Here is a 12192-nt window from a genome sequence, read left to right on the forward strand (position 1 = left end):
AAACTTCAACTGCGTGAAACACACAGTAGTATGAAACTTCAACTGCGTGAAATACACAGCAGTATGAAAATTCGGCTGCGTGAAACACACAAACTTCACGCATGCGTGGAGTGTATGGAGTGTACGGGAGTGATTCACGCAATGGTGCGAATAGTCACGGCCATATTTTAAGGATAATTTTTCTGCTTATTTTACATGAATGGCGCAAATTTTTATTTTAAACAAACCGAAATTAGTGCGTACGAGTCGAATGTCAAAAAAACTAATTCGTCATTATTATTGCATACATTTTTTCAAAAATTTTGAAAAAAAAGAAATCTCTGTAGCTCAAAAATTGAAAGCCCTGGACTATCTTTAATATTTTAAGCGAGTGCGGCGCAAACGAACCATAAACGCTCAATTTTTTTGCACTAATTATTCGTTTTTAGACATATATGATATATCTTCAATCCACGAAAAATCTCATTCCAATCGCCCGCGACTTTTAAAACTCATGGTAGTCTCCTCTTAAAGTCGCGAGATCGGCCGCGCGTGCTACGCACGCGCCTTCTCATCTCCTCACGTCGTGGCGCTTCATTTTTAGTCTTACGCTTACGCTTATTCGAGATTTTCGAGATAGTTCGAGATCGATTTCCTTTCTTCTTTTTATGATAGGATAGGATATAGTCTCCGATAGTCGGAGTTTGAGTAAATATTGAGATGCATCTTCTGCGTACGATTGAATAAAGAATCAGTCATATTAAATTAACAAAGTTATTATTCCATTTCTATAATTCCAATAAAATGATCATTGATATTGCAATGACAAATTGAATTTTTATCCTGATTCATTGTTCGTCAAGTGACACTTCCACCGCAATTTCAGTACATTTCGTTGTTGAAAATTCACAATTTAATGAAAAAATTAATGTAAACTGTAAATTTTGGTGCATTTGTTCAGCGGCCATTGATAAAAATCGGGAAAATTTCAGGCAAACACATTCCTGAATTGAAAATTCATCGAAAATCCTGCGTAATTTGGTACTGAATATTCACGTTTTTATTGAATATTCAATTTTTTTGGACCTACTAAATCTATGTATGCAACAAAATTTTCCATCTTGGCGCACTCTTTGAATATTTGGCACAAAAAATGTCTTTTCAATCATTACTCGGATCATCAAATTATTCATGAAATTCTTCATTTATCTAAAAAATTCAATAAAATGGAGACTTCCTCCGAATTTTTATCCTCGTTCATTGTTAATAATTTTTGTCAAGTGACAGTTCCAGCGAAATTTTAATAAATTTCGTTATTAAAAATTCACAATTTTATGGAACGATCAATGTGATCTGTAAATTTTAGTTCAATTGTTCAACGGACGTTGATAAAAATCAGGTAAATTTCAGGTAAACACATTCTTGAATTGAAAATTCATCGAAAATTTTGTGCACTTTGGTACTAAATATTCATATTTTGGGTGAAAATTCAAGAAATTTTGCGTATTCTTGCTGCTCAAGAACTTAGAATTACATTGAAATTTCATGATTTTTGTCCCTGAATAGAATTCAATGTCGCTGTCCTGGAAATTCCTATTGAACTGTCCCTGAAATTTCAATTTTTTCCTGGCCGTGTAGTTTTAATTCTCCAATTCATTCTGAAAATTGTACAATAAATACAATAAATTATCAATACATTGAGATTTTTTGGCGAAAAAGTTGTTTAAATTTTCTGAATTTTCAACAATTTTTATTATCATCAGGACTCCAATATTGAAATTCCCTTGAGTATTCACGAAATCAGCTGTTTGGCGAATAACAAAACATACCAACATGACACGTTAATTCGTGATTGTCAAAAATTTCCAGATTTTTCACCTGAAATTTCCCCAGTAATTATTTCACCTTGGCAATGTCATTGCATCGCTTCATCTGTACTTTATGCATCCCAAAGTATAATCGAATTATATTTCTTCAACTATATTCGACGCAAAGTGAAAGTACGAGAATATAACCGGTTTTCAAGGCCACTGCGAAAACATCCTGGTTTGGCTACTGGTTTTATAAAACGATTCCTCAATCATTTCATTCATATTTATTACCAACCATCTCGTTAAAACGTTTGATGGTCAATGGGCCTTGCCGTAGCGGAAGCATAGAAACGCCGGTGACGTAGATATCGGTGAGGGGAATTTTGTTATCTCGCGTTGAGGGTCGTTGGTTGATGTGAGGAAGGTCAGTAACGAGGGCAATTTTTACGGACAATAAAATAGCCCCCCCCCCCCAGTGTCGTGGAAAAAAACACTCCTGTCATGAATGAAATTTCGTTGTCATGAGGAAAAAGCCATTCTGAAAGAGCTCGAGACAGCTTTTTTTTTCGCTTTATTTGTTACTTTCTGTATAAATCTACGTACGGATTTTTTCCATTTTTTACGACGCGTCGGGGCTGTCAGTTTATATTCCTGATCGAGATAAATCTTCGTCAAAGTCACGAACGGGTGAAAGAGTGATGTAACGTGGTTGTACACTCAGTCGGTATTTCAACCCCCGACGAATACACCCCGTCCGGGCTAGTCTTGTGTCACAATGTTGTACATCTCTCGCTTCGAGTGTCACATCATTCAGATTTTTTTATTCAAACAAATTAAATGTTGCTCCGACGAGTGCGTATAGTATCGACGATTAATGGTGGATTTTTTCTGTCGATTTTGATGTTGTTAAGGAGGGGAGTGGATCCGGGAGAGAACGAGAGCAGAGGCTGGCATCATGACGGAGGGCGGCATGAACGTCAGCGTAAGTCTTGTGTTATTTATTATTGTGGTTTAACGGTGCATGTTTTAGGGAGGAATGTTCCTTTTGGAGAGTTGAATTCATTGTCACTATGAAAACCAATGTCTGCAAGACATCTTGATTTAATATAATTCAATTTAAAAAAATATATTTTTGCTAAATATTCATCGGGGATTTTTTATTCTTAATTCCGTAAGCATATTCCGGAATCCGGTACGTATAATTTTCAAATGGATTCTCAGTCGATATTGGGAGAAATTCATTCTCTGGATGATAGTGTACGTCAAATTGGTGAGTCGAAGAGAAGAGGAAAAAGGAAAGGAATGGAAATGAAAAAAGTGACACAATTATACTGTGACGAAGTGCAAGTTTGGGGCCTCCCAAACCTCCACCTCGTGTATTGACTCGGAGGAGTTCTCACAGTGAGGAGCTCAATGACCCCCCAGCAACTTCAAACTGTTCAGGAGGTTGCTGATGGCAATAATAATTCGAAAGTCCTGAAAGAATGTCCCAAAATACGACCAATTACCCCTTGAAACCCACTAGGAATTCGCAAAACCCGCAATTGGCAGCCGAAAGAGCGAATCCGCGGAGAAAGAACGTATAAAAATACTTCCCTGAGTGCTCCTCGTGATTATTGCCCGATATCACTTAAATTCGAACGGCGCGACGTCAGTGTACTTGCCATCTCTTATAGACCCAACGTACAATATTTCAATGCGAGGAAGTCCCCGGAATATTATTTCGGAATTGAGGGTAAAATATTCCAGATTTCGGAATATTATTCTGGAATCGAGAATTAAATATTTCGGATTCTGGAATATCATTCCGGAATTAAGGATGAAGTATCCCGGATTACGGAATATTATTCTGGAATTCAGGATATAATATACCAGATTCTGGAATACAGATATTTTTGATTCCAGAATACCATGTACCACATTCGCGGATATTTTTTTCCTCGTGATTAACACCAAAATGTGCCTCAGCGGCTAACTCCGTCTAAGAACAAGACGTTTGACAAACAAGACATTTTCTAATATCTTGAAATGCAAATGAACAGATTTCGGACTTTGTTCTGTCTCAATTCAAGACACTTGAAGACTATTCAGTCACTAGTCATTTATGACGGCGGCACTAAGTTCGGGCAATTTTTTCTGAGGAAAATCCTGTTTAGAATTTATGAAATAGATTAAGAGAATTTTTTAGGCGCAATATTAACCTCAGGATTCAAAAATTTATTGGAAAAAAAGATTTGAAAAAAATTCTGAATATGAATAAATTTGTTACGATTCCGAGCAGCTAATTTTTACGGTAAAAAATTGATTGTTTATGAATTATTTATAGTCAATGCTCGTAACTTTAAAAAATTGCAATTTTTTAATTATTTCATCAATCTTCATCCAAAAGTTAAGTTTCCAATTTTTTTTTTAGATTTTTAAAATGTTTTTTAACGGTTCAATTCCGAGATTCGAATTCAGACCTGCAAATTTCGAACAATAAAATCATTATAAAATGTCCTCAAAACTCAGAGTCAAATGGGGCTCAAATGAAAGCCCTAACGTTCAGCTACAATAGTAGAAAAGCCCGTCACTAGTCATTTATGACTGGAGAAAAAATAGCCAAAGTACTTGGATATCCTTAACAAAAACTGTGTTGAAAATTTCGATTCACAGATTCATCCTGGAAATCACAAACAATTCTTGCGTGACAGGAATTCCAAATTGAGGGCCGATGGAATTCGAAATTATAAAGTCTAAAAATGGAGTGAATATTTGCAACAGACACGGACGGATCGGCACGGGCGCACATAGCCACTCCGATCTATCTAATAACGCATTTCAAGTAATAATTCTTACTCCCCACAACGAATTTGCCGTGAAAACTCTCCGATAATTTTATCCAGGATAACATTTTGAATTCAAAAGACAATTCGCACACTATCAACTCCTCTCAATTTTCAGTGACCCATAACCAAAAGTTCAACACATCATTAATATTCCACTAATTCAAGTAATTGATTACATAGTCAAAATAACTTCGCACGTTGCATTAACTAAGTAACTAAGCTCTCGGCCTGAAGTTTCGTTCTGAACCCCGAGTATCACCATCATAATTGGGGCACGAATATGAACATGAATAAGTAATTCAGGACCCTCAGGGACTGGAAAAACGAGAGATCCCGAGATTTTTCTCCTTCCTTGTGTTTGTACAGATGAGTGATGCCGCAAGAAAAGAAAAGAAATACCGCATTCTTGTGTTGTCTTGTCTTGCGGCATCACTTCATTCTTGTCTTGTCTTGTAATTTTGGGCGGTACATGCACCAGTTCCCCTATTGTAGGGGTAGCTGGAAAACACAATCTTCTGAAAAAAATCCTCACCAAAAATATCGACTTCATGGAAGTTATGAAGTTTCATCGGATCCTTCTTTTGTTGTCCATAACTTAACTGATTAAACACTTCAAAAAGCCGTTCCACGTGCAACATATAGTTTTTGGCCAGAAGTGATTTTTTCGCTCAGTGCATGAATGTTCCTTTTCTTTTGGCCTTGTTTCCCAGGAGGTGGCCTTCACCACATACATATATAAATTTCGGATCAACTCAGTACGACGAGACCTGATTTTTCGTTTAATACCGGCAAAGGCACTTCCCCATCTCCCTCTTTCGTCCTTGTTTCCGTACTTTTTCTGGTTTTATAATATTCTCATTTTCCCTCTCTGCATTGAATTTCGTTTGATTTCATGGTCTCGAGTTTTTTTCGACCTTTCAATATTCATTGTAGAGCGAGAAAAAATGACAGGGTCGATTGAATAATAATCAAAACATGACGAAATTCTGATGAAAAAGGGATTTATTTGAAAAAATTAATGATTATTGCATTTGGAATGCAATGTGGAACGACAAGTATTTCCGAGTGGCAATGGAAAATTTGTAATTAATGGAATTCGTTATCAATTGATCGATTATCCACTCATATTTCGTTCGAAAATTACGAATAAGGTTTTCAATGAAAATGAATATATTCTGCAATGCCTCTTCGTTTTTCTGTCGAAATTGCTTCAACATTCCGCCCAAAAAAAGTACTGGTTCAAGTCGACATCGGTTTGATTCTAGTCGATTTTCGGCTTGATTCAAGCCGAGTGACTTGGAGTACGCCAATCCCGATTCCGGGTCTAATATGAATCGACAAATAGTTTATTGAAATAATTCTTTTACCAAAAAGAAACGTGTGAAGTCGACGTCGGTTTGAAGTAAGCCAAAAAATCGGCTTGAATCAAATAAAAAAATGGAGTGATTCACGCCGAAATCTTGTCTGTTCCAAGTAGTAGATAATGTCTTGATTCAAGTTGATTTTTCGGTTTGATTCAAGTCGATTTTTCAACTGGTTACTGAATCGAACAATTGGCTTGAATCAAACCGAAAAGTCGATTTGAATCAAGCCGAAAAATCGACCTGAATCAAGTCGAAAAATCGACTTGAATCAGACTGATATACCGGTTTGCATCTGTCCGAGTCTGATTTAATTCATACCGTCAATTCGACATGAAATAAGTCGACTGCCCGCATGATTCAGTCTGACTTGATTCAGACCAATTCTTCGGTTTGATTCAGGACGTCTCCTTTTTGGGTGTCATTGGAAGAAATTCGTTTGATGTTGCGCAATGCACTTGAACATCAACTCCCACTTTCGTTGCACATTGATCCATTCGTCTCGTTGAATGTTTAGTAAATAATAACAGCATAAAATTCGGTAATGACTCAATACTGACAATTCTTGTGACATATTTTGGTTTTTGTGATATGACCAAATGAACTTCGTCAGCCAATGATTAGTTTTCGATGTATCCCGCAAAATGGGGCGTTGGCTCGCACAGCGGTCACAGGCCGTTGGGGATTGCACAGAGAGCGTTAGACCGTGCGATATTATGTGTGTTGGTGCATGTGAGTAATGCATACAGTGTCCACAGAATTTGGCACAAATTCCGGATACCTCTCGGAGTGGATAGAGATACAGAGTTGTGTGGGAGGCTGCGAGACTTTTGGGTTTAATTCGGTAAACTCGTCTCTCTTGTTTAAATTCATGTTGACGTGTTGGGTGAATGTCAATAGAGATATTTCAAGTAATATAATTTACTTGTTGGGAAAGGACATTGATGAACCCACCATTCGCCAAATATGCCCGTTTCTCGTACGTTAAAGTACTATCATATCACCCCGTGCAATAAGTCCAGTTCATCGCACGCTGCAATGCGCGCGACTAGTCGGGCATCAATTTCGTTGTCGATGAATGTGAGTTCAGAGTTCGCCTCCGGCTCGGAGCATTTGAAAAAATAATTTCTTGACTGAAGTAGATTCCAACTTGAATCAAGTATTTTTTTACTACTTTTTAGCCGTCTCTAGGTGATTTTCTAAATTACAGAATAGACGGTCGGAATGACCTCGAGATCCGGCCCCAATTCACACTGAATACAGTAGAGTTCCCTCTATTTTCGCGACTTGGGTGAATGTGTCCTTGAGTGAATTTCATGTGAAATCTGAATAATGGAATATCTCCCACTCGGTCACTGAGGGGCGCATTGGAGAGGGAAGGTGGATAGTGGATGGGGGGAATCGTAGTAGTGTGGGAGAAGCCACATAACCTACGACTGTCACCATGTGGCAGTCATCCCGTTATTGAGACATTGCGCAATCCTACACGCATGACATCGAAAACAAGGATGCAGAATGCATGGGAAGTGGGAGAACTTTTTTGGCGAACAAGCCCAGAGGAGAAGAGAGGACAAGTAATGGAAGCGGAAAATAAAGGGAACTCTACTGTAGGGTAAAATGGACATTTTTGAATTGTAAATGATTTTTTATTGCAGCAGTATTCATGAAACAATCTTTTTTTTATACACGACATGAGTAGGAAACTGGGATCGATTGGATGATAGTATTCTCATTTGACCGTCCCATGACCAAATTATATCGGCATTCCAAGAATAGTATATTTCTAACCTAGGGAGGGAAAATAAAGGATCCTCAGCCGCCAGTGCACTTACCAGTCGAGCCGAAGGCGAGGTTGATAAGCACGCGGCTGAGGGCCCTTTATTTTACTTCCCGTGGTTAGAACGCGATTTTCCGTCTCGGCGTAGGCGCAAAGTTAGAGTTCCCTCCCGCGAAGCGGGAGGGAAATGTAACTTTGCGCCCGCCGGGACGGAATAGTATATTGTGCATCAAGGGCGGAAAATCATGTTTTCCCGCCCGAGGTGCACATGCTATTTTTTAACAGGAGAGTGAGATTGAATCGAATTTAGGGACAAAAAGGTTGTGGTTTAAATTTCAAGTTTTGAATAGAATTCACGGAAATTCATGAGTTTTCAGTGGAAGTGGTATGAAAATTTCACGACTTGATTGAATTTTCAGTGGAACATGAATATTCAGAAACAAAATCACATGAATTTTCAATTTTTCCCTGAATTTTCCTCATTTTCCTGAATTATCATAGAATAATTGACCTGAAAAATCAAGTATTTTATTGATTTCCAGATCATTGGAATAGAAAATCCATGGAATATTTGATTTTTCAATGACAAGATTTCCTAAAATTTCAGTGGAAATTCATCACGATAAAAATTTCCAAAATTTGGCACGGAAAATTCCGCGAAAATTCTTAACAGTGTATGACGGTCATACATTTGTCATATGCCCAGAAAAAAAAATAACGGTCATTTTCACATTTCTACTCGCAATCTACTTGAATCGAGAACATTTTTTCTGGGTATTGAAGCTCAATAGCTAAAATGATTGAAATACCCAATCCACAGTGTCTCATACTCCCCTTGAAAAGGATAAAATTTCGATTAAAGTTGATCACGACGAAATCCTTCGGGTAAAGAAAACCTTTTCACCGAGAAAGACTCCGGTTTCCTTTCGCAAAAGTAATAAACATTGACATTGAGTCGTGGCCTCGGGGACATTTCATACCTCTTTGGTCAAGGATGTGACGTTTGTGGATATGAAGTGCTCTGAGTGGTTTCGTGCCGGGTGGGTCACCCAAACAAGAATAAAAGGAATCGAGGTAAAAGTTGGAGAATATTCTCCCACCAACAAGTTAACACTTCAAACAGGTGTTGGACCGGCTAGACTGACCAGAATTTTTGGAGAATTGTTCTTTTGATTATGTTCAATATTAGCATGGGTTAGACACTCAAGATATTTAAAAAAAACCGCAAGTCATTTACTTTGGACTATGGAGAATCTATTGCCGGTGAGAACAAATAGGGGACCAGGCCATATAGCTGTGATATCTTCGATTGACTTTCGAATCCTTCTAAAAGAAATTTGACCGCCATTACGAGTCGAGCAACACGACAACACTACACAACAGCTGATCGAGGTCGGTAAAGTCGGTGACGATAATTCAGTGCTGGAAGCATATGGACACATATAACACACACACAAACATTCATCTCACAGTTACAACCCCACTACTAGCCGAAGTGTGCGATGTTGCCCGATCAAAATTCGACTGTTACCACTGTAGTCACAAGTCCTCCATTATTTATGAACATCTTCTTTAATTATTGTTTTTGAGACCGGAAAAGTACGCCATAATACTTCTAATTTGATGAGAAAAATAATTTGTAACATGAATGATTTATTTAGTCAATATTATTTTTCTTTTCAACTGAGTTGTCCACTTGGTAGGCTAAACATCCTTAAAACAAGGTATTATTATTTTTGAGTGTAATGGAATAATCAGAGAGACCTCACCCAATTGCTCAATCTGATGTCCAAACGTCTAATTGCCCCATCATTCAGAATATTATATTCCACACCACCGTTTGTCTCACCTCACGCAATATCCTCATCAGACCCAAAGATCGAAAGTCTTAATTACCCACTTTCGAACGGACAATTTCCCGACTTCGCAGCACCACCCAAAGCTATTCCCCCTTCTCCCCTCTATCTCCGGCATGTCTGCGACATTAGTAGAAACAGTCCAAGCACTTTCTCCGAAAAAAAAACGTTCCGGAAACAATAATCCCACATTGAATGCAAATTTAATAATCCAAAGACATTGCGTGGTAAGTATCATTGGTACTTTGGATACTCACTTGGGAATAATGTCATACTGGAAACAAGATCCTCAAGTAATATACAGGGAGGAACTATAACGGGCCTTACGCCATCTTGAGTATAACCGGTGTTGGTGTAACCCTGCGGAGCACCAAAGATACTTGCCGGCGTAAGTGGGATTATATACCCGGCATATTGTTCACCGTTGAGCTGATGCTCTCGGGAGAAACACTTCTCCTTGGCCTTCGCTTTTGTATTTCTGAACTTAGGGGGAGGATGCATATTTCGGGGTGGTACTGAATGGAGTTAATTGGACAAAGTGTTCAAGTGAGGGGATATTGTTACTGGTTACTGGGGCCAAATTTCAGACTGAAATTCGTGTTGAACGAAAATTTTACTCGGGGTGTGTAGTCTCCGTGAAATAAGAAAAACTTCGGAAATTCAGAACGAAAAAGATTATAAAGTCTTGGAAGAACAATGATCATAATCAAAATTAGGGATATTTCCTTCATATTTTTCTTTAATGAATAAATGGGTGAAATGAATTCTTTAGACTTTGAGAACCTCAATTTGGGAGCAATCCCCCAATTTTATAATTTCGCTTTATTTATAAAAATTATGAAAAATGTTGGTAGGGAGGGGGTCATAATCAAAACCAGGGATATTTCCTTCATTATTTTTCTTTCATGAATAAATGGGTGAAATGAATTCTTTACTTCGAGAACCTCAATTTGGGAGTAATTCCACAATTTTATAATTTCGCTTTATTTATAAAAATTATGAAAAATATTGGTAGGGAGGGGATAATGACGTCACACCTCGCCACACTTCGTACTTGACTCACTATGGGGCGCTGCCACCGCTCCAGTGTCAAGATTAAAGTGAGGTTAATCATTGGTAGTGATCATTCATTTATCTCTAATTTTGTGTGAATATATTGCTTCCATTCGTTTTTTAAGACAATTTTTTGAGTGATTCTTTTTTTTTCTATCAATTTCATTGGTAGTAAGCTTCGGAATGGATTCGCAGCAATTCCCTGTCCTTATGACTGGCATACCGTAACCACATTCTACAGGGTGTCTACAGGAAGATATTCAATCTTCTAATGAAAAAGATTTATACAAAAGATTAAATATCTCCGAAACTGCTTGGCCGGTTGAGCCCATTCAGAATATCAGCCTTCAATATTGTAAGAGATGATACCACATTTCAACTTACTATTTTAATTTTTTCTCAAAATAGCGTGCGTACAATAATAAAAAATTTAGAAATCTAGATCGAAGCCGTCGAGATGAGTATTTTGACAAAAAAAATTGCAATCCGTCAAGCAGTTCATGAGATATTGGAAGAAATATATTTTCACAAAAGGTTGCATAACTCAGGAACCGCTCGGTTGATTGCACCCATCCAAAATACCAACCTTTAGTATTATAAGAGTTAGAGCCATACCAAATTTCAACTCGCTATCTCCTTTTTTTCTCAAGTTATCGTGCGTACAAGATTTTTCATGAAAAACGTAAAACGACAATATCTCCAAACTGTGCAGTAAAGCGTCTATATATTCTGATTGACTTATGTAGAAGCCATCGAGTCGAGTATTTGGAAAAAAATTGAAATCGGGGCTGTAGTTTTCGAGATATTGGGGAAAAATGAAATGTAAATAAGTTGTTATATCTCAGGAACTACTGGACCGATCGGGCTGAAACAGCGCGCCAAAGTTGAGCTGAATAATAGCTACAATGAGCCAAAATTTCAGATTTTTATCTACAAATTTCACCGTATTTATGTTTAATTTTCTGAAAATTAATCACCAAAAACTCAACTTCTCGAATACACACAGACATGACTCGAAAAACATAATTTCTTCACGTTTCATAATATTCTAGATCATTTGCAATCAACATTAGAAAATCGAAAAATCGGTCAAAAACAAGGCTTCCATTCGGAAGCAAAAAGACTCCGTGCATAAAAATCGTATATTCGGACTTTTTAGACCATATTTATTTATCGCAATAATACGAAAAACAAATTGTTGAAACGTTGCCAGGGATTAGTGGAAGTATCAGTAATGCCTGTAAATCCCTGGTAGTAAATGCCATATTATTTTTATTTCACTCCATCACGGCTGAAAATCGCAGGGCGATATACTGGACGTTTTGGTATTTTACATCAATTATCGGTTTCCACACTCTAAAAAAAGATTACTTCTGATAAGTAGGAAAACTACTTGTATTCAGTACCGAGGCGGTTCTGGAGAAAAGCTAATTTTTTTACTTGGTCCAAGTTGAAAATCGACTGAATACAAGTTTTATGCTCCAAGTACAATTAGCACTGGTGACAAGTACCAACTATACTCATCAT

At 37.5% G+C, this 12192-nt stretch overlaps 1 protein-coding gene across 3 annotated transcripts in view; it reads left to right on the forward strand.

Moving 5' to 3' along the window:
- LOC107038124 (venom dipeptidyl peptidase 4) overlaps positions 1-12192 on the forward strand; it is a 567343-nt gene that overhangs the window by 78067 nt on the left and 477084 nt on the right. For 2 of the 3 annotated variants that reach the window (XM_015257032.2, XM_015257031.2), the window contains exon 2: positions 2702-2772. The exons of the other annotated variant lie outside the window; for it this stretch is intronic. In XM_015257032.2, coding sequence (XP_015112518.1) covers positions 2746-2772 — 27 coding nt within the window. In that variant the 5' untranslated portion in view covers positions 2702-2745. The remainder of the gene's footprint in view (positions 1-2701; positions 2773-12192) is intronic. 3 annotated transcript variants of the gene reach the window in all.

The sequence above is a fragment of the Diachasma alloeum genome, unplaced genomic scaffold (assembly GCF_001412515.2).
Source record: "Diachasma alloeum isolate Michigan unplaced genomic scaffold, Dall2.0 Dall_scaffold_00277, whole genome shotgun sequence".
NCBI lineage: Eukaryota > Metazoa > Arthropoda > Insecta > Hymenoptera > Braconidae > Diachasma > Diachasma alloeum.